At 36.3% G+C, this 26,545-nt stretch overlaps 4 protein-coding genes across 11 annotated transcripts; 2 read left to right on the top strand and 2 right to left on the bottom strand.

The window, feature by feature from the left end:
- Nucleotides 1-2,407: 2,407 nt before the first annotated feature.
- On the bottom strand, nt 2,408-4,052 carry XYP1 (Bifunctional inhibitor/lipid-transfer protein/seed storage 2S albumin superfamily protein). Of its 2 annotated transcripts, XM_018116579.2 has the most exons (3): nt 3,586-4,050; nt 3,041-3,067; nt 2,408-2,766 (listed from the first exon to the last, which is right to left on the bottom strand). In XM_018116579.2, exons 1-3 carry the CDS (start codon nt 3,938-3,940, stop codon nt 2,618-2,620), a joined length of 531 nt encoding a protein of 176 aa, XP_017972068.1. In that variant the 5' UTR covers nt 3,941-4,050; the 3' UTR covers nt 2,408-2,617. The 2 variants fall into 2 exon arrangements, with proteins under 2 accessions (XP_017972068.1, XP_017972069.1); XM_018116580.2 differs by lacking the exon at nt 3,041-3,067 and having other exon boundaries at nt 3,586-4,052.
- A 5,460-nt stretch (nt 4,053-9,512) lies between these two features.
- LOC18608326 (Protein phosphatase 2C family protein) lies at nt 9,513-17,475 on the bottom strand. 7 transcript variants are annotated; one of them, XR_016024636.1, is made up of 10 exons: nt 17,101-17,475; nt 15,127-16,817; nt 14,225-14,355; nt 13,685-13,751; nt 13,229-13,316; nt 12,789-12,958; nt 11,713-11,856; nt 11,324-11,452; nt 10,747-10,938; nt 9,513-9,646 (listed from the first exon to the last, which is right to left on the bottom strand). XR_016024636.1 is itself a non-coding variant. In XM_018116160.2 (10 exons), the coding sequence occupies exons 1-10, from the start codon at nt 17,318-17,320 to the stop codon at nt 9,589-9,591; spliced, it is 2,874 nt and encodes a 957-aa protein (XP_017971649.2). In that variant the 5' UTR covers nt 17,321-17,473; the 3' UTR covers nt 9,513-9,588. The 7 variants fall into 7 exon arrangements, 5 of the variants coding, with proteins under 5 accessions (XP_017971649.2, XP_007043012.3, XP_017971648.2 ...); XM_018116160.2 differs by having other exon boundaries at nt 10,747-10,922; nt 17,101-17,473; XR_016024635.1 differs by lacking the exon at nt 9,513-9,646 and adding an exon at nt 9,665-9,917.
- Nucleotides 17,476-19,337: 1,862 nt separating this feature from the next.
- On the top strand, nt 19,338-20,420 carry LHCB6 (light harvesting complex photosystem II subunit 6). The gene is made up of 2 exons (XM_007042949.3): nt 19,338-19,687; nt 19,775-20,420. The coding sequence occupies exons 1-2, from the start codon at nt 19,473-19,475 to the stop codon at nt 20,322-20,324; spliced, it is 765 nt and encodes a 254-aa protein (XP_007043011.2). The 5' UTR covers nt 19,338-19,472; the 3' UTR covers nt 20,325-20,420.
- Nucleotides 20,421-22,657: 2,237 nt separating this feature from the next.
- On the top strand, nt 22,658-24,438 carry LOC18608324 (hyccin). The gene has a single exon (XM_018116509.2). It carries the CDS (start codon nt 22,874-22,876, stop codon nt 24,179-24,181), a length of 1,308 nt encoding a protein of 435 aa, XP_017971998.1. The 5' UTR covers nt 22,658-22,873; the 3' UTR covers nt 24,182-24,438.
- Nucleotides 24,439-26,545: the final 2,107 nt, after the last annotated feature.

Here is a 26,545-nt window from a genome sequence, read left to right as displayed (position 1 = left end):
TGAAAATAAGTTGGGAACTGGTTATTTGCGAAATAAAATGCTGCTTGCCTATTCCATTAATAGACTTTACTTTATCGGTATATGAGGTGAACACAAAGTTCGTGCTCCACCTGTGCAAGAAATTCTTAGCTTCTTTTAGGTACCAAAATTTGTTGTTGTCTTTTTAACATGGAATAATGTATATTATATTCACAAGTTTCTGAGCGGATGTTATGCATACAGTTCTTGCCACAGGATATACATAGGATTACCTACCAGAGGATGCAGGACCGAGTTCTCCCAAAGCAACAATCATTAAGAGTCAACAGAGTCCTTATTGGGTCAAAATGTATCATATTTAGCGCAGAAATAAATGACTACTTGGTTGATTCCTAAAACATGGAAGTGGTGACCCTCTATATCTTTTTGGACGACACTACCAAAGTGACCAAATTTTCAAATTGCCGGCCTGTATCTAGTCAGACCCTTCTCAAATGACCAAATTTTCAACCTTTTCACCTAGTTGTTTTTGCTATAGAGTATGAAAATAACGAATAGAAATCATCTCATTCTTCTTAGTCATTTCTTTCAAATAACTTTCAAGGAAGTACGTACAGTCTGCATACTCTTAATATGTATAATAATCCATATCGACTTGAGGAACCTTCGTGGGATCAGCGACGAGAGCCCAGCTAGTCATTCCGCGTACACTCCATCAACAGAAACCCAAGTAAGAAGCGCGGTTTCTTTAGTGTCAGTATCACCAACTGATGCAGATGAAATTTTTTTCCAAGGAATGGTGGGATTCTAGGGTCACGGACAGGATGATAGTACTGAGGTTTTATCAGTGGTAGGATAATATCTGGCGGGTGCGTGTGTTTTGAATCTCATCCAACGGATATTGAGGAATCTTAGCCATATCATATGTATGATATATTCACGAGGCGATTTTTGTACCTATAGAAATGGATTATCACTCACTTTTCATGTTATAAATCTTTTGGGTTCAGCTTGAAGCCTCTTAACTAATGATATAGAAGCCTTCGTGAGAGTACTATCACGTGTGTTTTGTTACGATGTATCATGGTAATAAGACGCAAACAGGAATGTATAAAGACTCTCTAAATTGAAATGGGCATCAAGGAATGACCAAAGCCCAAAAGAGCTTTAAGGAGGAGGTTCTAGGCTGTATATAGCAAATGATCATCTTACTCAACAGGTTACCCTATACTATTCAGGAAAGGTGAGGCCTTGAACATATAAGAATAATCTATTAAAGTTCAGTAGAAACCTGAGGAGATTTTGAATGTACACAAGATGAGACGACATAATGAATCCAAATGCAAAAATATTTGATTAAAAACTAAGAGATCTAAATTTGAAAAATCCAAATTCAAAGTGATCTAAGCAAGAAATAATTTTAACCCAAAATGACTCAAATTTGAGATTTATTCAACTTAAACTTATCATAACTTATAATATCAAAACACTAAAATAATCAAATTTGTAATTAAATGATTATTGTTTGTAAAATCTAAAATTTAATTACTTCATCCAAACCCGATCCCTATTCAAGATAACCCAGTCTAAAAATCACCCTAATCCAAATCAGAAATGAGCCAAATACAAAACAACTGAACCTTCATTACATGAATCCACCCCGTTTGCCACCACCTCTAATCATACTCTGGTCAAAGCATGCGAGAGTTGGCCGGTATCCGAATCCCCAAATCCCAAAAGCCAGTTTAGTGTGGTTTACAAGGTTATTCGAATATTGATTATAATTATGGCAGGCAGGCAGGAATGGCTTCGCTGTCTGCTTCTTCGTGAGAATTCAACGGCTGGTTTGAGGTTAGATGAGAACATGAGGATGCAGGCTCTATTTTAGATGCCTGTCCCAAGTTAGAGGATCACTGGCACTGCCACTCCACATTTATTATTCCACCATTTAGTATGTTTTCTCTTAGAAAAATTAAATGCATAATATTCCTTGAGAGTAAGTTAGAACAGAATTCCATTACCAGCCCATCGAAGGCTTCGTGCAACTGGGCCAAGGTGGTGAAACCTCTTGTCATTTCAATACGCCGCCACCAACAATGGTGCATTGAATAAGCCGTAGATGCTAGCGTTTTGTTTTAGGCTGTCAACATCTCACAGTCTCCTCTGATTGCGGCCGAAGGGTTGAGAACGTCAATTTTTTCACAACCAAAAAACCAACAAAATCTCTTTGCACAAAGGAAGGTTCGAGCATTGCCCGTAGACAAAGAAAAGCAGTCAAAACCTGTACCAACATGAAAACCCCATATGGAAAATGATGCTGCTGCTGCTGCAGTCTTAAACACCCAATGAGTTCATGTTACAGAACATTTTGGTTTTAAGCCCTAACCAACAGTACTGTTAATTAAACCTATTCAATTAGAAATATAAATGGTAAACAAATAGAATACTAGTAAATATTGAACTAATGATGGTCCAAAGCTCACACAAAGTTTCCAGTAACCCACAAAATGAATGCTATCTACTACCCCAGTCACACATGAAGACAAAAGGGAGGATAATCCCCAAGAACAAACTAAACATCAAAATGGTCTCTCATATGATACCTCTCCCTCCGCTCATGTTATCACTAACATTTAATTCAGTAGCCAGAGACTAACATAAATATGAGGCCTAAAACAAGAGATCCAATTGAAACAGAAAGCACCGGAGAGCCTGAGCTACCGGGAGCTGGCGCCGGAGCTACCTCATTTGCTCCTTGAAATGTGGTGGGCGCACCTGCTGTTGCACCTACAAATTTGGCACAAGGTTTGTTTAATGCTTTAGTAAAACCAGGGCCATCAAAAGAAACCTGAGAAGATACGCTTGTTAAATTGAAGGGGTGACTGTTTTAGTTCTGAAGGGAATGTTGCACAAGAGATTTATTTTAGAATTAGGATTGAAGTTGGATTTACCATTCTGTGAGATTTATTAAAAAGGAAAATGATGTAAAAAATTCAAACAAAGAGAGAAACAACAGCCGGATATCTCTGTCCAGATAAGGATCAGATTTATCAGAACATACCTGGCGCACCGGCAGGAGCCAGAGATACTGCCAAAAACAAAACCCACATTATTAAACATCAGTCCTAAAACCCAAAATATATTCTTTAATTTTACTCGTTAATGAATGACATGAAAATGGATGCTTCATTTCTTCTCCCAAAAAATTCTAGAAAAATAAATTATAACACATGATACTCAACTTTTCCGTTTGCCAAAAAGGAAGATTTACAACCAAAAATGACAGGGGAGCAGAGGTTTTGCCCATGGAAATGACACATTTTACCCAAATAAACCAATAGGAGCTCTGCAGGGAACTTTTCTTTCTTAATAGGTGTGAATATAATATACCATCGAGACAACCAAAAAGGTTACAACTGTGGTGAAGATTCCCCAATTTGTGTTATAAACAATCAGCAAAACACACCCCTCAAAAACCCCATGCAATTGAAAATTCCCTTCCCAAACAAATTCTTGAACAAAAACTAACCACATTCGCCACCACACTATACGGGGTTGGAAAAAAAAGAAAAGCAAAGAAAATAACAGAAAAGCTAAGTCACTCACTTGCGCAGTTGGTGGCAGAAGGAGCAGAGACTTTGCAAACAGCGGGTAAAGTCATGGCCTTGGTAACATTCAGAGTAACACCCAAAGAAGCACTGCTCTTAAAAGCCTCACACAAACACTCGGCATCTGTTTTCAGCACAGTTTTCAAGCCAGAACAACATGAGCCTTCCGGCTTAGACACCTCACTTCCACTCGACACAAACGACAAACAATCCGCCATGTTCAAGATCAGAGACGAGCAGTCGACAGAGGATGAGGAAGGTGACGGCGCCGCCGCTTGGTGGTGGGCAGCAGAAGCGGCCCAGACTGAGAGAATGGCAATGGTCAAAGCAAGAGAGAATTTTGGTGGTGCCATTGTTGGGAGAGGGAAAAGAGAGGGAGAGGAGAGGCACAGTGGGCTTTGGTTGTTCTCAAGTGGGGTAAATGGGAGGTTTTCTGTGTAGTTAAAGTGAAAGTAGAGGGAGGGGGTAGGGGGGATTTATTGGGGGAAGAGAGAGAGAGGCATGTGGGCACACTAGTCGGTGCAATGAGAAGGGGAGGGGTGTACGTGTCATGGTTCCATGATCCAAGTTTTCATACTGTTACTATCATACAAAAGATTTTTTTTTTTTTGAATTTTGAAATTTTTTGTTTTTTTTCAATGTAAATCATTATATTTTTGAAATGATAAAGTCTTCAGTAAAAATACCTGATAAGGATAGAGATTTTTTTTGGTTTTTTATTTAATTTATTATGGTAATAAGAGTTGTACAACTAATATTGAATAGGTAAATTTTTTAAAATAAGGTAAGATGGTGAATTTGAAAACAAATCACTTTTTATTATTTATCTTTTGTAAGCATGAAAAATTTTAAATAAAGAAAAATTATTAAACAATTTTTTATCGCATGATTAATTGGTTTTAATTACATTAAAGATAAAGAAAATTAGTAAACAACTAAACTAAATATGAGTTGTTACAATTTAGTTTCCATTGCCTATTTATGTAGACAGGGGGAGGAGCAATTTCAAATTTACTTTAGTTGATAGAAATATTTTTGCAAAGAATAAAAATTTTGAAATTTTGAAAAGAAAAAAAAGGGAGATGAAAACAAAATATTCACATCACATGGAGCCATGCTAGGCTACTAAGATTCTAGAGAAGGTGTGTTGATAATTGGATACTATCATTTTCCATTGGAGTGAGAAGTGGCAAATAGGGCAGTGTTGAGTGCTGAGTGCTGAGTGCTGAGTGCTGGACCACTCATGTGCATACCCATATAACAAAATTTCCTCCGCATTTTCTTCTTGCTTTTTCCTAGTACAATGTGACCTCACCTAACCAATGTTTTGTACAAATTGGTAGTATAAGGTCAAAAGGAATAACATTTGCCCATTGCTTACTTTTTTATTTTAATAAACTTTTCAAACAAAAAAATTTGTTTATCTTCCAATTTATAAAGTAATTTAATGACTACAACTACTACATCTGTCGAGGACAAATCTATGAAGAAAAGAGGGTTTGAGAATTTTTAACAGCAAGTAATTTATTGTTTTTAGTACTATCAAAAGAGATTGTTATTGTAATGAAAATTGTCTAACAAATAACAAAGATAAAATCTAAAAAATTCAAACAAATAGAAAATTATATGAATTTCAATTTTTTTGTTCTTTCACTATCATGTACACTATGAAAACCTTTCATCACATCCTTGATAAAATAAAATTTATTTTGATAGCTACCATCGCACGTGCACCATTCGTGTTGCTTTGAAGTCTCATATTCTAGACTATACAAACTATTATATAAATTCATCCTCATTAGAACCATATTGTCTTCTGTGACTTTTACCACTCCATTATTAACAGAAAATTCATGTCTTTTAAAGTTTAATAGACTCAATGATATTAGATTCTTATATCTTTTTGGAATATAAACCACACCACTTAAAAAGCATACAATTCTATCAAATATTTTGATTCTCACAACTCCAAGACCCATGACCTTGACAGTTGACTCATCACCCAAAAATTTTCAATCACCTTCTTAGAAGCAAATCAAAATAATCATTCTGAGAGTATACATGAGTGAAACAAGCAGAATCTAAATACCAACCATCATTAGAATATTCATGCATACCTTCAAAAATTGCATAAATAATATCCACAATTATTATCGTTGGTAACAAAAACACATTACTATACTTTCGTCTCATTTTGCAAGACAATTCCTATGAATAAGTGAATATTTCCATACTCTTTTCATCAAAAGCACTAAACCTTGAGGAATCTAAACTTGTCACCTTTAGATCCATTAGGGGTTGACTTGTACTTCTAAACCCTAACCACTAATATCAAGTTAATCAAATCTCTACCCCTTTCTTTACTGTTATTTCAAGCTTCACAAGACATTCATATTACTTGTACTTGCTTCAATGTTATTGTGTCCTTGTAAATCAAAGATTCATACCTCATAGGAGTCTGGAAACGACTAGAGGAACAATAGTACCTTATCTTCTTCCTCCACCTTCATATCAACTTTTTTCAATTGATCGATAATCTCATCGAACTTGTTCATATGCTTCATATGATTTTTATTCTCCTTTTTACATTCAAGTGATACAACTTTTGTCTAAATTAGAACTTGTTGGAAAGACTTTTTGTTAAATAAATTTTCTCTAACTTTACTTACAACTCTATAACAAATTTCTCATCAATAACATGAATAAACATATTTATCTTGATGCAAATTCAAATTCTTCTAGCTCTACCTATTCAACACCCTTTATGCCATCTGATTATCCTTTTTACTTCCTTAGCAACGAACGCATCAAACTTTGTTGTGTTAAAAGATCTTTTGTTCTTCATTATCATTATGTGAAACTAGTCTTAATTGAGAAATTTATAGAACTAGTTATTATCGACGTTCTTATTAAATGTTGATGCATTTAATCCAAATTTTTGATATCAATTTGTCATGAAAATTGCTAAAAAAAAAAACAAAGAAATTCTGGAATCTTTATTAATATTAAATTAGTTCCTTTGTTCTTTTCTTTTGTTCTATATTGACAGTATAGCTTTTAGTGGATTGAGAATTGAATGTGCTTTATTTGTCGTTTCAGCAGCAGATTTATGCCGAAACTGAAGCTCTAAACTAAGCATTTTGACTCGAAAAGAAGAATAAAGGCAAGAGCTTATCCCCATTTTCACTTTTGGACGCAACACTTCATTATCAAAATGGTAAATACATAGGTATTCTAACACGTATCTTAGGTTGTCGAGATTTATAAGTAAATATATCTACAAATAAAAAAACAAATATACACGTAAAATAAATAAAAATGTGTTCATATCCTGGATGTAAAAGAAACAAAAATATACAAGTTGACCAGATAATAACTAATTTAAAATTTTATATGAATCATGATTAAAAAGTAATTATAAAAATAATTATATTATATATATATATTAAATTTTATATCTATAATAATAAAATAGTTAAAAATTAAAAAGTGATGACCTTCTTCTTTGTGTCCGTCCCGATTCAACTGTTTTACTAAAGTTGAATATTAAAATTTTAAACAAATTTGACAGTCACCCTGCCATCTGTGAAATGCCGTTGGAATCATTTGGTGATGCTTTGCTTAATTAATGTGATGGGGTCCATCAGCATTGCATGCAGCAAGGTGTCTCTCTCCAATTTCCAAAAGCATTTCGCATGGAGTTTGAAAAGTTTTGAGTGGAAACCGCAAGCCAAAAAGGCCAAATGAGCTGTGCATTGGCTTACATGATTACAGCAACTTGCCATCTTGATTTCTACATTAAATATTTCAAAACTTTTGTGATCCCCTTTTTCGTTTATAGTAATTAATTTAATAACTGCTATATATATATATATATATATATATATATATATATATATATATATTAGTTGCATTAGTCTTTTGCCTTTGTGGGTCTCCTAGAATTGCTCTATCTCTCATATTCATTGTCATCGTGAATCATTGGTGTGATCGGTTGCAAGTGAAGTTGACCTATGACCTAATTCATTCTCTCGATGTAACGCCACACAAATGTTAAACCAAGCCAACCATTGGAACTTCACATCCTAAATTTGGTAATTATGATATTAATTTGATCAAAGAGATTTACGTTGGGAAGTGAAAAGGATAATATAGGATAAGTGCAAATTGGGCACTGAACTTTTGACTTCTTAAATGATGATTTTAGTTCAAATCCTTCTTCCACAAACTGTAAATTAACAAAGAAAAATTAAAAACAACAAAGAAACTCATTCTGCTTTATCTCACTGATCTCCACATATTCTCTTGGGACTTTTGGCAATGGAAATGCTTTTCTTGTTGCAGTATGATGAAACAAAGCTTTCTCTTTCCGCCTGTGGCATGCATGCCAACCAGAAGATATGATTCCAGATGCTTGGGATGGCATGTTTAAGGGGGACCCAAACCAAGGAAAAAGACTGGCCTCTTTATTTAGTACGTACAATGGACTTTGTTTTAAAGCAGCGGGGAATCGATTTTCTTTGAGAATGTCCATGTTTTAGGGGTAAAAGGAAAAAGAAGAACAATTTTTCACTTGCAAAAAGTGGTGGATTTATTTCAAGTAATGATGGGATATTATCATATTAGTCAAACAAATCATACAAGTTGTCTTCAAGCCAGTTGAGTTTTGAAATTTTGTCGATGCTTCCCCTCCACCATTGTTATAATTTTGGCTGGGAAACATCATTTATAAGCCCCCCATTCATCCACCAAATTAGGCTTTGTTGGGTGGTGGGGTGTACGGCTTTAGCTCACAGCGTATTCTTCTTTATTTTTTCTATAACCAATATTAGTGTTCCATCCAACAATAATGGAGGATACATATTTCTTAGAATTTGAATCATTCCAACTTAAAACTTGTTCCTTGAAAGGAGAAGATGTAATGTAAGTCAGTTTCACAAAGTGACCAATGCCCTGTAACAGAAAGTTGGTGGAAATCTTTCCTTCTTTTTGGGATCAGATTATAAAAGGAAAGGAGTGAGAAACCATGGAGGAACCTAATTTTCCAATTGGTTCTGCAACTTGATAGCCAAAGAGGAGGTGGGGAAAGAACTCTTGGTAGGGAGTAATCCCGAATTGTGGAATCGTGCCCAATAATTTAACCACAAGGCAAGGAATTCGATACCAGATTGAACTTTCACTAGTGGAGTCGAAGGCTCAATGCCAACTTTTATTCCTGCACCCAAGATTTTATAACGCTTCCTCTTAACTATTTCTTGCTTTGCCTCGACATGTCAATATCTATTTTTCAAGTTTCTAGTTTGACAGATTATGAATCAATCCTTATTCGTGATTACTTATATTCAAAGACTTCAATTTAGGATCTTGGATGATAATAAGTTGATAATGACTTTGTAATCTAATTCCGATTGTGTGCTTTGAAGGAAAATAGGTTCTTCGATTAAGTACAAAAATAATTGAATAGTCTAAGAACTCTAATGATATGTGTTCTCAATTTGGCTAAAGGGAAAATAGCTCAAATCAGCTTTGTCCCTGAATCTGGTTATTGTTTGCTATTTCAACCCGAACAAATTTCCTGCTGAAATATACCACGAATTCATGATCATATCAACATTGTTTCTGCAAGCAAAAAGGGTCATCAAAGGATTCTGGATGACCCCAATATGATTAAACTGTAAGAAGTTGCAAAGTAACTCAGACCAAGATTTATGCGGCTTCCGATAAGTATCTTACATCACTTCTGATAAACAACTTATTTTCCAATGTGATTGGCCGCGCAGCAAGCTCTATCCAACTTGCTTAAATACAAACCTGTGCTATCAGCTTAAAATATCTGCCTTTCGGTTCTAGAGATGCAGTTAGTCGCCATATGCCTGTATTTCAATGGTTACGATGCACTGGTTGAAGGTGCCAGGGTAACAGGAGTTGTGCTCAACCCCTTTAGTGCAGCGGCACCAAAGTTCAATAATTGTGTTAGCAAACAGCTAGTAACGACATTAATTCAGACCGGTCCATGCCCCGTAGGAATGGCTATCTTAGCTCCTTCGACAAGAAAGCAACTAGAAAGAAATGAAGGATGCGTAAGGACCTTATCCCTAACAATATGATTAACTCCATTTGGTAAATTGCAAAAACATGAGCCAATCACTTCAGAAGACCCACATTGATGGCACACCGACATGCATGGATGTCTTGTGTAACAAAACACATTTGGTACAAGGCAATGCATGTGCAGGAAAGGTTGTTTATTATCTAATAGTTTGCTAGTTGTTGGTGAGATAGAGCTGCTGGATCCTGCTTGTCGTTACTTCAGGCAGAGAAGTTGTGGATCTATTGAGAGACCAGAGATGATGGCAGTATATGAGAAATTCACTCAAAAGAGAAGATAATTAATAGCGTATTCACAATTGTAATTCATCTGCGCAAAAAGCAATCTCCTTCCATAGCCAGAGGGACTATCATCACGAGGAAATGACCTGTAGTACAGCATTTCATAAAAGAAAATCTTCATAACTATTTAACCAAAAGAAGAAAATAGTGCCTCTCTGCTGGCCTGAAATTTTAACTCTTACTTCAAACCTCAACTCAATGAGCTTCAGCACCTGCCCGGTGTGTTTTATGTTTTCAGTCAAGCTCAGATACACAACTTCAAGCATGATTCAAATTCAAATAATTTGTCAAGGCCACTGAATCACCAAATTAACCCTTTGAGACCCAAACTGCTACAATAACTACACCAATATCCAAGTCTAACTAATATGGAGTGGACAATCCCACAGGTTTGCTATGAATTAAAACATCTTGATAAATTAAACATGGTTTAACTGAAGAACTTGTACTGCTGTCTCACCATGACATGTAATGATAAATGAACCAAAAATAGTTAACACTGCTACTATATGAAGATACTTTCCCCCTAAGAATGAGGTCAATGATCTTCTGATAAATTTATTAAATTAACAGGAATCACAAGAATGGCAAGATAGAATCCTTAATGGGCAAATAAGGGTTCGCTTTTGAAAACCTTAGGCTGGCAACAGTCAGCCATATTTCTTTATAATGATTTTATAACTCATCTTAAATGACTGGCTATTATACATATGTAAATTCCCACATGATACAGCTCAAATTTAAACCGGGGCAAAGAGACCAAACTTACTGTACATGGTTGCTGAATCGCCTTTTCACCAATGACACAATAACAGTCACGTCATCTAGCTTGCCACCCCTATATCCCACATATCCAGCTGCCTGAGCTTCATCTGCAAATGGACTCCTAACAGATGATAGCTGACCAAGCTCTTGCGCTCTGGTTGCCAAGAGTTTTGCTATTTCCTGCAATACAAATGCACTTACACCCAAAGAAAAGGCATCTATAAAGACAGTGAGTTTTACAAAGATTAAAACACCAGCTTTTATTATCATAAAAAAAAAAAAACACCAGCTTTTATTAGAAAACTAATTAGCTGTAATTGTTTGGGATTGAGACCAGAATTTTACTTTAATAGTCAATTAGTTGATGTTATACAGCAATATTTTGGGTGGACCATAGTCAAAAAGGAAAGCTCATTGTTGCAACAACCATTTTGAATTTGCTGCTCAAATCTAGTGCAAGCCATGAAAGAAATGTAGGATTACTATGTGCATAACACCGGATTTTATCATATCAAGCACATAACATATTGCATTTCACTATTTGGGAAAAGAAATGGAAATGTAACAACACTGATAAGCACCTGAGGCCTCAAACTCTCTTGCAATGATTTGACGACAATTGAAGTTATATCTTGCTCAAATAAATTATCAAAAAGTCCATCAGTTGCAGTGACAATTACATCACCTTCATTCAAATCAATTCTGTAAACCTGGAAGAAACCAGCAGCCATTGTGTCACAGATTGAACCATTTTTTTTCATTTTAAGAGGAGGGGGGAAGGGGGGGTGGGGGGTGGAGGGAAGGCAAACCTTTAACCTTCCACTTTGTAACATAAATGAAATTCAACAGATGTTTGATAGGATGTGGTGTTGTTCAAATCAGCATTTCAAAGATCAGGGTCTAGGGTTTAGAAATGGAATAATAAAGAAGTTATAAGTATGTATTAGAAATGTAATTCAAACCATCATACCTCCACAAAGTCAGAGGGATTGTCTCCTCTTTTAATCTGTAAGGGAAAATTGAACTCATAAACCATCGGAGAAGACCTCTTAAATACAGCGCCGTTTCTTATAATTATAAAGCCTGAATCACCAATATAGGCCACATGGAGAGCCTGTAGATTCAAATTGTCAACACAGAGGTATTGCTTTCAAAGCATGAGTCGCAAAAGGGAGAACCAAGTACATTTTCAGCTCTTTTTTTCCCTTGATAAAAACCGCGCCATTAAATCATTGGGAAAATACAATCTATTTGTCCGGGAAAAATAAATTTGACTTCCCAACAGTCAGCATTAAACCTCGGTCCATGCATATTTTGGTGAACAGAACTTTTATTCATTTGGTTATATTTACATTTAAGTGATTAAGTGACTCTCTTATTCATACAAAATTACACATAATATAAGCAAAATATTAAATGTATACAATGTATGGGTGAGCATTATAAACTTGTGGAAGTATGTTGCCATTAGATCCAACCCTAATACAAGCAACTCTTTGTTTCAATCTCACTAGTGCAGACCCTATCTGTTTGTTCGACAATTGAAAAGAAAGCATGACGATTTTTATTTTAGATTATTATTTTATAATATATTATTAATTCCAGGAAGCTATCTGATGAAGAAATCATCATACATAGATATAAGACTCCCAAAAAGAATTCAAATGTTTGTTAACCGGCTAGCCTTGCACTTCATGCAGACTACAAGAAGTTCAGGGAAAAGAAAATTTATAGAAAATTATGGGGCTTATTCAAGATCTAGAGCAATCGAGATTTATCAAATGATGAGTCTATTTCTATATTCATTAAGTTACAATGCCTATAGTGAAGTATATTAGGTTTTCTCAAGTTTCTTGACTCAAGGCTCATTTATAAATCCCAGATTTGGTTGAATTTGGAGGTTATTGTGTTGGTTGGTCTGTGAGACTTAGTTTGATTGGGATTCTGTTGTATGTTCTCCTATAGTAACTGAGAAAGTATAAAAAAAGGGGCACCTTTAGGCAATTTGCATAGAAGAAAAGCATCTCAAGTTAAATGACAACATACCTGATCATCAAAGTAAGCAACCAAAGCGGTAGATGAACCACAAGATTGAGTATTTGCAGCACCTCTGTTAAGGACCTCTACTGGGTCAGTTATTGGAACTCCATTTCTATCAGACACGATTTTTTCACAGTTTTCCATAAGTTCTTTTGCATGTAATCCAACACTAATCCCTGAAGAATAAAATATCAAACAAATAATTCAGCCCAGATGTGGCAAAACCTATGATGACATTTATTCTATTTATAAGTATGCTGCCAGAGATTCAACAATTGGTACAATATATATCTGCAAAGTTTCTAAAGGGAATGTAAATTTGGTATGTATTGAAGCAATTCTGTCCTAGTTTGCAAATACAAGGACAAAAAGGCAACATAAACTCATGCTATACAAAGACTCGGCTATGGTGAGAACAAAAGAGGGGAAAACTAAAACAATAATACCTTCAAATGACCACTGACCAACTCCATCAGCAACACCAAGCCATTTCTGGCAAGCTATAAAATAAGCATCCTCTCCACCTGCGAAGGCCTGGAATTATTGCTTTTCGAATTACTCACACAGAATTCTCAAACTCAAGTATATCATGAATCAAAGTGTTCAAGCTACTGACAGCTTTCAAAATTAAATTTTTTGAAGGAAGCATTGGTACATCCAACATTAAGAAAAAGTAACTCTCAGTAATGTGGGAGAGATGCATTTCTAGGAATTATATGGATCAATAATATTAAAATGTCAAACTAGACAAAACCTGATGGTAAATTTAAGTAACAGAGAAGTTTGATTTTGCTTTTATTCAATTTAAGAATAATTCCCAAAAGATTGCATGAAAAAACAACTTTTCTGGCAAATCAAAACAAATAATAGAGAAGGTAAATTTTATGGCCATCATGAAGTACCTTAGTGGGATTTGGCGATAGAGCAGCACCAGAGAATAAGAAAAATCCTGCTGTTGCAATTTCCTCCCTGTTTGCATACATTTACATAAGCAAACATAACAATGGAAGAGAACTCCTCCAAAAATAACCCAGATACTTGTCCTGCTTATCATCTTTGATATGTTATGTTAGCAACTACTTTATATGGTTTGCCAGTCCCTCCCCCCTCTACCCTCCCAAAAAAAGGGGCAGGGAAAATAATGATTGTTGTTTCCTCACATTTTCCACAAGACTGTGAAGGATCAATCACCTATTCTAGAAAGAAATCATAATGAACACAACACCAATGGGGCCAAAAGACAATAGAAGAACAAAACTTTTGGCCAGCCACTTCACCTTTCATATAAATTTGTTGAATAAGAATTCTTATTAATGAGAATAAGCAATGCAGTGATCTATGCAACAGACAGAAACCTCTTTGCACAAAGTATGGTAATCTAAGGGAGATGGTAAACTTGTTGCTCATGTATCAATATTTCATTAAGGCAACAGGCAGTGTACCTTTCCAAAATTGTGCCACCTGACTGTATTTCTACTCCTTTAAGCATTGGCACCCTGACTTCATTACCACTTCTTGCGCCACCTTCAGTTATCTCTTCTTTGAAACTTGATAAAGGTACACCCTCATCTGACTACAAACAACACAGATACAAAGAACTCTAGATCCTTTAATTTGATAGAACAATTAATTAACAAAATAAATCCAGGTGGTATAATAGGGGAATTCTCCGTGATGATAATGCATTAGGCTTCAAAACAAAATATCTTACAGATAATAAGCGCTCATATGCACAGGGAGGCAGCATTTGAAAATTAGGAAGGGCATCATATTTAAGCCCCATCAATATTCTTTAAGCTAGTTCTAGATTTCTTCAACTTAATAAAACTTAACAATCTGAAGAATACATACTATGTTACCAGCATATTGTCATTAATCTTCCACAACTTAAAAGACATATAGCCAGAAAATCAAACCCAGAACATTCCTAAAGCCTTGGATTGTAATTCATCTTTAGATGGTCATACTTAAATCCATTTCTATTTCTTTGCAGAGATTACAGCACTTCTCTTAGAATATTTAGATTAATGCTACCGGGTTATTAATATTTATCTTTCTTAGATCTCATACTTTATGTTTGAATACTTAAATACTTGACATAAATTATGGATAAGAGAAAAGATAAATTATAGGAAGATACAATGTGAGAGTGCTACAACTAATCACATATGAGCAAAAGAGAAATTTTGGAGTATGGACTATCACAATAACCTCATTATCAGTTTCATAAAAAAATTATAGTATTACATTGAATATAATGTTGTCTGGGATGTCTATATTTGAATATAGATACCCAAAAGAAAGATGTGGTAGCTGCAAAAACAAACAAAAATAGAAAACTAACCATTTTTGAGCTCTTAATTATGTCGTTATCAACAGATTCTTCCACTGTCTTATGGACTGTTGTCTCATTGAGAATTGACTCAACCTCAGACAAAGTGGAGTTTAGCTTATCTTCACCATCTACCATCACTAACTTTTTTGATGCATTTATGTTATGTTCCTCACTATGTTCTATGGAAGGCATAGGTAGATTTGCAACTCTTTCACCAGCATCATCCTTGCCACTTTCCTGGAACTTAAAACTGTGAGGTACATCCATTTTGGAGCAGGTCCCTAAAGAAGTAGATTGAGTTGTAGCTTCACTTTCAATATTATTTTCAGAAGCTGCCACTTCAGCACAAACCTCTTTCATTGCTAAATCCATCTTTGACTCTGTATTCAAAGTAGTACCCCCAATCTTAACAGTACTTTCAAGATTTCCGTTAGGAGTACCAGCATTTTCTTCCTGGAACTTAACACCGTGAGGCACTTCACTTTCAGAAGCGGACTCCAAAGAAGCTAATTGAGATGTAATTGCACTTTCGACAGCAGAAGCTGCCAATGGAGGAGAAACCTTTTCTACGTCAGGAACTAAATCCATCTTTGACACCATATTCAAAGAAGTACCCTCAAATTTACCAACATTCTCACCATTTCCCTCAGAAGCACCACTATTTTCTTCATGGGACTTAAGACCATGGGGCACTTCAATTGTAGAACTGGACTCTGAAGAAGCTAATTGAGTAGTAATTTCACTTTCAACAGCAGAAGCTGCCAATGGAGGAGAAACATTTTCTACATCAGGAACTAGATCCATCTTTGACACCATATTCAAAGTAGTGCCCTCGATTTTATTAACATTCTCACCATTTCCCTCAGAAGCACCACTATTTTCTTCCTGGAACTTAATACCATGGGGAACTTCAATTTTAGAACTGGACTCTGAAGAATATAATTGAGTAGTAATTTCACTTTCAACAGCAGAAGCTGCCCTTGGAGGAGAAACCCTTTCTACATCAGGAGCTAAATCCATCTTCGACACCATATTCAAGGTAGTGCCCTCAATTTTAACAACATTCTCACCATTTTCCTCAAAAGCATCAGTATTTTCTTCCTGGAACTTAACACCATGAGGCACTTCAATTTTAGAATCGGACTCTGAAGGAGCCAATTGAGTAGTAATTTCACTTTCAACAGCAGATGCTGCCAATGGGAGAGAAACCTTTTCTACAACAGGAACTACATCCATGTTTGACACCGTATTCAAAGTAGTACCCTCAGTTTTACTAATACTCTCACCAATTCCCTCAGGGACACTACTATTTTCTACTTTTGCAACATTATCAAGCTCAATAGAACCCTCTTTTGGATGTATATGCTTGGAAGAATCAACCGAACTTTTCTCAATCTCTGTGTCATTACCGATAACAGAGGCAGCTTTCTCTTTAACAACTTCAACTACTCTGGCTGTATTACGTCTTGGTTTTTTCTTTGGTTGAGATTTAACTTTTAAGTTACGACCAACTTTCTTGCTGACAGACTCTCCTACTTCAGGCTCTCCATCAGAAACATCAACTACATTACTACTGCTCATGACTTGTTTGTCCAAATCTTTCCCACCACTTTCATTGGTTGATTGAGATTGTTCCGCTTTATTTATTGCCATTTCGCTCGCATTTCCGAACCGGAAGATGATGCTGCCATCAGAGCACTCTGCCCATTTCACCAATGCTCAAAATTATAAGCGAAAACAAGAGCAACACCCATATATTTATTTAGGCTTCTTTTAGTTGAAACTCTCCCTAGTTGTTTTCTGAAAGTTGCTAAAAAGCAAAAGTCATATATTTGATTACAAATAAGAAAGGAATAAAATATAAAAATAAAGTTATGCATTCCATTCATGGATTTTGTTATTCACAAGAGTTGAACAAACAGTGAATCCGATCATTCTAAAGTAACCAAAAACAGAAGGAATCATGAGTTTTGAACGGCGTACCGGTTACGGAAAGGATATCGAAATCTCCAGGAACGGAATCCGAATAGGAATTCGAGCATCTGGAAACGAACAGGTGACCGAGTTTAGGCTTGGCAGCGGAGAGGCGAAGCGTGTGAAAAGGCAATGGAGGGAGGCGGAAGGGCCAGAAGAGTGGTTGGTTGCAGCAGGGGAAGCTCAAGGAGCAAGCTTCGAGAGAGGCGAAGAAGAGATCAGCAGCCATAGCCAAACTACACACCCATTTTAGTAGGAAGTCGTGATTGTTGGCGAAGGAAGAGGAAGAGAATGGCCATGCTCGTTTTAGGAGTGAAGTGTGGGGAATTCATCCGTTTTTGGAGATAAGGAAATTATAGGCGGGGATCGGCTGTAGGTAGACAAGGTTCAAATCTACAGTTTATGTCTAACACGTGTCAAAAGAAAGAAAACTGTAGTTAAAAATAAAAAAGCTGTATTATTTAACAAATTTTGTTTTCATTTTATAGATATGAAATCTCAGGCATCGATTTTTGCCCACAATTCTGATGCAAAACATGCTTGTGTATGGCGAGATGGGGCAGATGGTTTTAAGGTTTCTTATTTTACAATATTACCCACAAAGTTATAAATTTTTAAAAATAAATATTCCATAAAAATATTTTTCTTACACCGTTCTCTCTCTATATGCCAATATATAAATATATATGTGTATAAAAATGAGAATTTGAAAGAGAGTTTTAGAAAGAAAGTTATTAATATATAATTTTAAGTATTTATAAATTTTTTATTTTTTCATTAATGAAATGGTATTTTTGAGATTTGTTGACAGTGCATAAAAATTATATATTATCAATGCATTAATATAAATTTCATTTTATTATGAAACAAGTATACGCTATAGCTCATGCCATAGAGCGAAGGTTTCTCAATAGAGGTGACAAATTGATAAATTTTAATTTGAATTGTTTCAAGATTAAATTAATTTTAAATTTTTTAAGATTTTAGGTAAATTATAATTAATTTAACATATTTTTGGATTGAAATTATTTTAAGTTTGAATTACTTTAAATTTTAATTATTTTGAGTTTAAAAAGTTTTCTAAAATTATATAATTTAGAATTCAAGTTGTTCCGCACTCAATTCTTTTTTTTATTTTTTATCAATTTGAATTTGGACGAATCAAATTTGAATTTTTCTAAAAGATTTTCCAATTGGGGTTGATTTTTTTTTGGCAGCTGAAATGGTAGAGGACCGGAGTCAATTGAATGAGAGCCGCTGGATTGGCACCTTTGAATAGGAATTCTTTGGACTGATTACCAGCTATTTTCATCAAATCAATCACCCAGTTTTGATTCCAAGTGAATTGATTTTAGCATATGCATCAAAATCAACAGTTGGAGGTTCCTTCAGCACTCAACCTTACATTCAATTTAGTTTAGTTGTCGGAGACTTGGAGTGGTATCAACTGCAAAAGCATAGGCAATTTTTATTGTCCGGAGAATTCATAGGCAACTGTTCAATGAAAGAAACTCCAATTCATGGCAACATTTATCCTCGGCGGCCTTCATAGCCCCTCAATTGTGGTAGTTGACGAAACTCCAATCCTCTCAAGGCTAAACCTTAACACTTATTAATAATTCTAAGCCAAGAACAAGAGACTACTTTTGTCAGCTTCCTTGTTGCTATAATCAAAGGTTTTTCGTTGCCATTGTTATAACCCATAGAACAATGCCCTTGAGTTGAAGGCTGATTCCACTCTTAAACGAACATAAATAAACTTTCAGTGGTTCTTGTCCCGCGAATTATGAAATGAAAAATGTGAAATAATATGGTTTGTTCTACCTTACACATTGAAAAAACCCAGCCCAATGAGAAAGATATTTTAGAATAGTAGTCAAGTTGCAATTTATAATGGCAAGAACCCAAAGGAAAGCCTAAACACTTCCTGAACTCAAACAAGCAAAAAAAGTAGAGGAAAACCGGGTAGTGAGTTATGGTTAATGGTAAGGTGAAGGGCATCAGAAGCATAAAACAGGATCCACATCCCGGAAGCATAAAGCATATCCTTGGATAACTAAGATATTGGTGGGCTGTACAAAGAACCAAAAAATAGAGGCAAATAAAAGGTCCACGTGGTTGGGAGCAACGTGGAGATGTGGATGGACATGAACTCCCCATTGGTCCGAAATCTATCCTCGTTGCTTGCTTAGATATCCTCTCTAGATTTCATTATCCTACATGGCTCTCTACAAATCCTTCCGTTGATTCTCTCATGTCACATACTGATCAAAAACAAAAACTGACCAAGTCCCCATTTGCACCAGAAGCTCGAGCACCACACTCTCATAGTTCGATCCTAGGGAGAGGGAGAGGAAGAGTTAGAGCGAAGAAAAAAACATATGGCTGCAACATCTGGGACTGTGATAAACGGGTTGGGGTCTCCATTTCTTTGTGGAGGAAAGAGGAGCCAGGCCCTGTTGGGTGCTAGAGTGGCAACCCCTGCTTCTGGAACTAGGAAGTTGGTAGTTGTAGCTGCTGCTGCACCTAAAAAGTCTTGGATCCCGGGTGTTAGAGGTGGTGGCAACTTCATTAACCCTGAATGGCTTGATGGATCGTATGCGTTCCCTCTTCGTTAACCTCCCTTTTTCCTTGTTTCGGTAATTCTATTTTGCTCTTAATTTTGCTCCATTTTAAACTGCAGCCTTCCTGGAGACTATGGATTTGACCCCCTTGGTCTAGGCAAGGACCCAGCATTCCTCAGATGGTACAGAGAAGCTGAGCTGATTCACGGGCGCTGGGCCATGACCGCTGTTGTCGGCATTTTCGTAGGTCAGGCGTGGAGTGGTGTTCCATGGTTCGAGGCCGGAGCTGATCCAGGTGCAATAGCCCCTTTCTCCTTCGGCTCACTCCTGGGTACCCAGCTAATCCTTATGGGTTGGGTGGAAAGCAAGCGCTGGGTAGACTTCTTCAACCCACAATCTCAATCTGTGGAATGGGCCACTCCATGGTCCAAGACCGCTGAGAACTTCGCCAACGCCACAGGGGAGCAGGGCTACCCTGGAGGCAAGTTCTTTGACCCATTAGGCCTTGCAGGAACCATCCAGAATGGTGTCTACATCCCTGATTATGACAAGCTCGAGAGACTCAAGCTCGCTGAGATTAAGCACGCTAGAATTGCCATGTTGGCCATGTTGATTTTCTACTTTGAGGCTGGCCAAGGAAAGACACCCCTTGGTGCTCTTGGCTTGTAAAGAAATGAATGTCATGCTGGTGTAGATAATTGAGTTATGTTTTAGAGGAAGGACAGTCTCGCAAGAAAAATGGAAATGTTATTGTTCGAACGTTGAGTTGATGAGTTCCCCTAATAGTTCAAAATTATTTCTTATGACTGAGTCGGCTCATACAAACTATAAGTCTTTAATATGTTTAAATACTGATTACTTCTGAAAATGTCTAATCTCATTGATTACACACAGGATTCTACTGATGTTTTATCAGTAACTAATGCCTAACGGCTCCTGGAGCCACTAGTTCCAAATTCTGCATAGTTCATTCCATGGAAACTCTCAAATAATAAAGGCTAAGTTGATAAAAGCCAAAAGCATCAGCAGGACTAGTAATACTTATGGGAAAACAAATAGGATGGTTAACTTGTTCTGAAAATGCCAAATCCAAGGTTGCATTTGCAGATTTTCACTTGCAGTTGAACCATTAAGAAATCATCAAGAAAGCTGAGTGATAGTAGTTAGTTTATTTCCCACAGAAAGAATCAGATAGTTGATAAAATGTAATGACACAAGCAGAAAAGCACTTTAAAATCTGTTTTCTAATGATATCCATTCATCCAACTTTACCAAGATAAACTAAAAGCCAACCCATCTTTCTGTCTATGGTTGAGTTAAACCAAGGGAACGACACAACAAGGGGTTTGAATGGCCACAACACCACTCCTCCTCATTCCATTTCAAAAGGGGAATATGGAGAGAGTGAGTGAGCAACGGCTACCAGGTCCTCATACTCAACTAGCACAGAGACAATTTATTAATAATCAAAGGGTATCATGAGGACACCTGGCATAATTGGTCTATCAGGGAAGTGCCCAGGAAAGAAAATTCTCATTTTATTGCCACATTCTTAATAGCAACAATTGAAACTCCAGGAATGATCTGGTTATTAAACAATTACCATATTCGATGGAGGCAAATGACTTACTAAATTCAATGGGAAATTTCTTCTTTGGGATCATTGGCGGCATCCTATGAAGGATTTAGGCCTTGGATTGCTAAAAATCATTATGATTGTCAACACTGGAAATCAAATGCGAGGTTGTTTCAAATAGCAGAATAATTATGTTGGAGTAATTAAAAAGATTAATAATTTTGATAATAATAATTTGTACAAAAATTAATGTTTTATTTATTTCATAAAATATAACTATATTATTAAATTGACAAATATAAAAAATTATATTTATTCAGAGATAAACTAAATTTTACAATAAAAATTACTTGTAAAGATCTTAATGAGAAAATGAAAATTAGTTTATCAAAAATTATAACAGAAAGAAAACAAGAAATTATATTATTATATATATAACAAATAAAACAAAGTAAAAAAACACACTCACACATTTTATTTTTGAGTTTGGTACAACAAATATATTATGAAAAAGTAAAAATTTATAATAGTCATAAGTGCAATTTTGGGAGGAAAACAAGTTTTTATTTACACATTACAAGGCTAAAATTGTATATAGTTCTATTTCAAAAGAAAAATTGTTTATAGTTAAGTTTAATCACTTCAATTTGGTAATAAAAATTCCCCACTATTTTGGATAAGATTTAGATCATCTCTAAGAGATTGATCTAATCACTCTTAATAATATTAGATCACTTATGTGTAAAGTAACTAAGTTTCTTATCAAATACGGTGATCTAATCACCATGTGTAGATCATTATGAATTTTGAATTAATCATCTCCTACCAAACTTTATCATAAAGAAAAGGGAAAAATAAAAAGGTGTACGAAAATGTTTGGTATATTGTATTATGAAAGATATTGTAAATATAATTACATTTTGGAAAATTTTGAAGAATTTTCATAACTTGTAGAGTTTTATTACTATTATTTGTTGACTGTTTTATATTAATGGTCCAATTTTCATGCTTTATAAATTGATTTATTTCTAAATTTTGGTTGACATGAAAAGATAAACAATGGATTCTATCAAGTGCATGCTTTCATTATGTCTCAATTTCATTTTGGTTTAATTGTGTGATTAGTTGGCAATTATGTTTTAGGTGCAGGCCTAAACTATTGGGATTAGTTAATGTAGGATGGCAATTTGGTATGTTACTAGCCATTATCAAGTTGGGTTAATCTACAAAATAACTATGGAAACAATTTACATTTAATTCAATTATTATCTTTTTTTTCTTAGTTATCTCTTAGGAGAAAAAATATTTAATTTTTAGAACTGTTGCAAATTATTTGGACATGCATTTGAATATTTATTTTAATAATAATATATCTCCAAATAAAAGATATTCCTTTTGAGAACCCTTTTCGAAATTGCGGGCAAATATTGTTTCCATCGACAAAGGCACAAAGCTAATTCGCAAAGGGAACGTTTCATTTTAGGGACTATGTAGAGAAAAAGGAAGTCAGCTTCACAAACACAGTGTAGGCAGGCAGGCAGCCAACCCCAGCCCAGACCCGACGTTACCGGGTTCCCAAATCCCCAAATCTAGCTAATCCCCCCCAAAATCTCACTCCAGTCAAACCACCACCATCTCCGCCATGGACTTCCCCCATAACCCTTCCACGAATTCCCCCTCCTCCTCCTCCTCCACCTCATCCTCCACCGCGCACCACCCTCCTCCCTCCACCACCACCGACAACGATCCGATGCACTCCTGGTGGGAATCTGTCTCCAAACAGCGTTCTCGCATCCTTTCCCTCTCCTCTCTCCTCCCATCGGATGGACTCACCCTTTCCTCCTTAGCCGACTCTGACCGCCCCGCTTTCTCTCTCCTCTCCTCTCCCGCCGCTTACTCGCTAATATCCTCTGCCCTTTCTTCTCCTTCCTCCGGCTCCGGCTCTGACCCTCTCTGCCAATGGCTCTATGAAACTTTCCAATCCTCCGATCCTCATCTCCGCCTCCTCGTCCTCTCTTTCCTCCCTCTCCTCTCCGGCATCTACCTTTCCCGCATCCACTCCTCGGATTCTTCTTCCCTCCCTTCCCTCGCAGGCTTCGAAGCCGTTCTCCTCGCTGTGTACTCCTCCGAAGCCAAATCCCGCTCCGGCAAACCGCTACTCGTCCAAATTCCTGACCTCTCTCAACCTTCTCTTTACCACACTCCTCGTAACAAGCCCGTTAATGACAGATCTAGACAATCCGTCGGCGTCTTATCACCTCCGCTCGAGCCACATTTAGCCGTTAAGTCAACTAAGCGAGCCATCATCGTTGGAACCGCGCTTGATTGCTATTACAAGCAAGTTTCTCAAATGCCGGCTTGGTCTAAGCTCGAGTTTTGCAAATTCGCCGCCGCTTGGGCGGGGCAAGATTGTCCTTGCAGAACGAAGTTTGACGCTGATGATCATGATCACAACGAAAACGGGAATGGGAACAGTAACGGACATGACCGCTTTTTTAGGGAGGATTCGAGGTTTAGTAACGGAACGAGGAATCGTGACGACGATGACGTGGACGATGAGGATGATGTGATTAAGGATGTGGTGGTGGAGATGGACAATTTGGGCATAAATAAAGAAGATGCGGAGAATTTGGAGAAAAAGGGAGTGAGGATCCCGTTACCTTGGGAACTTTTAAGGCCGGTGGTGACAATTCTAGGGCATTGTTTGTTTGGTCCTTCGAATTCCCAAGATGTAAAGGACGCTGCCTCGGTTGCGATTAGGTGTTTATACGCGAGGGCGTCTCATGATTTGGCGCCACAGGCGATCTTGGCGTTGCAGAGTCTGATTAGGCTTGATAAGAGTGCAAGAGCAGCTGCAAAGGCAGCTGCTGCGGCTGCAGCTAACACTTCTTCGAACGCTAACACTCCTAGCAAGGCTAAGAAGCCAGAAATCCTTTTGGTTTCCAAGTGATTTTAATGTTTTGCTTGTGAAGGTAATGGATGTGTATAGTTGAGCTTAGGTATCTTTGTGTAGGATTATTTATACTATGTGGAAAATCAATTTTACTTTTAGTTTATTTATTATCCTTAGAATTGTATTCATTATCCCCCCTCTTTATGTTTTTGTTTTTTTTCTTCTGAATTATGTTTAGTGAGTTTATATCATTTGTAAGGTCTTGACGCTTGTGGATTTCTTATTGCTTAAAAGATGTGCGGTTTCATCTTGAATGAGTTTGAATTGGCTTTTGTTTTTATTGTAACATTGTCTTGTAATCTTTGTTTAGCAATGCAATATTATGAGTCCTTCATCTCTAACTGAGGCACACTTTTTCCGTCAGCATTATAGCTTATGATTGATGTTTTGAGCATTGCATGTATTCCCACTTGTTAAGAGACTTTGTGCCTGTTGAATTGGAGTTCAGAGTTGGCTACTATTGTTTGATCAAATGCTTATTCTCTCTGAGTTCTGTATGTTTGAAGTGCTGCTACACCTGGAAAGTTGTATTTCTTCTTTATCCTAAGACTACACTATTGCTAAATGACATAATGCTTTAGAGCCACTCCTCAAACATATGTTACTTGCTTTGTATATAAATAGGTTACTTAATAGAATCTTAGCCTAGTACGGATTATGGATTATTAGATGGACAAGAGCTATTGAGTTCTCCATGGACTGTCTGGTGGGCAGTACGACTTTTCTCGCTAGCAAGTGAATGAGGGATGGCTCAGTTTTCCTTTGAGTATTTCACTATCAAATCATTTTGAAATGGATTAGTCTTATTCAGAAGATTCTATTTCAAATAAAATAGGGAAATTTTCATATTCTTTTTGTTTATTGTGCTATTCTTGTTCTCCTTAATATTAATATGCTACCTGAAAGGAATTTATATCCTAAAATGGATTATGGACAGATTGATGGAGATTGGAGAAGAAGTGGTGAGGACTGAGGTCCATGGGCTGAAGGATGGTCTAGTTTTGCAATGGATTTGATGGGAAAGTATATTTTAGTGTTTCAACTTTTGAGATTATTGGAAAGGAGGTTAGTACAGGCCATTGGAAATTAAGACATGACAAGAAAGAAGAAGAATAGGAGAAATGAAACTGCCATGCAATTAAATATTCTTTGAGAATATCATCAACATCTGGGTACGAAAAAAGAGCCTAAAATTTAGCACAAAAGATTCCAATGATTAACTACCCTATTGCAAAGCCTGAATTCAATAGTTTCACATTAGAACAGCAGCCTTTTAGGAATTTGAAGGCTAAAAGAATTCCATCTATCTGTGAAATTCAAATGGAAGGTTGTATTTTCTGACTAAAAGATATCTCAAATGCTTTCCATTCTAGTGGCTATTTTAATGCTTTGGGCTACAATGTAAGACTTGGAGTGGTATGGGTGAATATAGTTCCCTAGAGAGATTAACGAAAGCACTGCTTGATGCTAGATTACTGTTTTTATTTACGGAAGGAAGTGAAATGGTGAATTTGACAGTAGATGAAGGGTACATAAATTCATATAGATCTGTGAGGTTTAACAGTACACTAGAATCCTGTATTTTAGAAGTAAAATTTTAGAAATTCTTATAGGCTGAAACAGTATAAGATCTTGGATATAAACTCCTTTGTTGTAATTACCCTTATAATGTTCCATTTTCCAATCTTTGCTTGTGATATCCCATGTTACTTTTTCCTTTCCCAAACAAGAGCGGCTTTTTATGTTTTCTGGGAGCTTACCTAAAAATTTGCCAGTTAGACCATGCCCCTTTTTGTTTATCTTTTCTCTTGTGTATGCCCATGTATATCTACCAGGCCTCCTTTGGATATCAGGCTTGTGTTTTTATGTATGTGTGTGTGAGTGGCTATGGTGCTATAAAAGTTAACTATGTAAGCTGCTGATAAAGCATTGAAATTTCTTTACACATGTATGTAAATTTGTGGATGGTGTTGTCAGACATATGGGAAGAACGATCATGGGCATGTGTTATGTCATTGTAAGGAGCTGTTAGTATTTTAAAATTTATTTTCTTTTTAAAGCATTTTTCTTTTTAAGTGGTTCCTTGAATGTCTATGTTTGGAATGATGTTTCAGAAGAAGGAAGGTGGTATGGTGTCATGAGTGATGACATATTTCTAGCTATGTCGCTTTGCTGTAACAGAAACCTTAGTTGTAGCTAGTACAATGATGCCATCCTTGAGAATGACCATTGATTGCAGGGATAGACATTCTGGCTGAGGGGTCTTGATACCAGCCCCTTACACACACCCATGCAAGCACACACTCGCTAGCATAGCAACTGTTACCCATGCATGCGTGCTGATGCGGCCATTTCTGTTCT

Source organism: Theobroma cacao, chromosome 2 (assembly GCF_053813885.1).
Source record: "Theobroma cacao isolate CCN51 chromosome 2, ASM5381388v1, whole genome shotgun sequence".
In the NCBI taxonomy this organism is placed as follows: domain Eukaryota; kingdom Viridiplantae; phylum Streptophyta; class Magnoliopsida; order Malvales; family Malvaceae; genus Theobroma; species Theobroma cacao.
Note: the sequence above shows the minus strand (reverse complement) of the source record. Positions and strands in the feature narration are given on the sequence as shown.

Bases quoted from the DNA above. Each gene is read 5' to 3' on its own strand.
- XYP1 (XM_018116579.2), bottom strand. From the start codon at position 3,940: ATGGCACCACCAAAATTCTCTCTTGCTTTGACCATTGCCATTCTCTCA. The intron at 3,068-3,585 runs GTGAGTGACTTA...TGTTTTTGGCAG, and splicing joins TTCTGCCACCAACTGCGCAA to TATCTCTGGCTCCTGCCGGT. The intron at 2,767-3,040 runs GTATGTTCTGAT...CCAAATTTGTAG, and splicing joins GGCTCCTGCCGGTGCGCCAG to GTGCAACAGCAGGTGCGCCC.
- LOC18608326 (XM_018116159.2), bottom strand. From the start codon at position 17,320: ATGGCTGCTGATCTCTTCTTCGCCTCTCTCGAAGCTTGCTCCTTGAGC. The intron at 14,356-15,126 runs GTTAGTTTTCTA...TGTTGTTTGTAG, and splicing joins TAATTAAGAGCTCAAAAATG to TCAGATGAGGGTGTACCTTT. The intron at 11,857-12,788 runs GTATGTTGTCAT...TTGAATCTACAG, and splicing joins TTGCTTACTTTGATGATCAG to GCTCTCCATGTGGCCTATAT.
- LHCB6 (XM_007042949.3), top strand. From the start codon at position 19,473: ATGGCTGCAACATCTGGGACTGTGATAAACGGGTTGGGGTCTCCATTT. The intron at 19,688-19,774 runs GTATGCGTTCCC...TTTAAACTGCAG, and splicing joins CCTGAATGGCTTGATGGATC to CCTTCCTGGAGACTATGGAT.
- LOC18608324 (XM_018116509.2), top strand. From the start codon at position 22,874: ATGGACTTCCCCCATAACCCTTCCACGAATTCCCCCTCCTCCTCCTCC.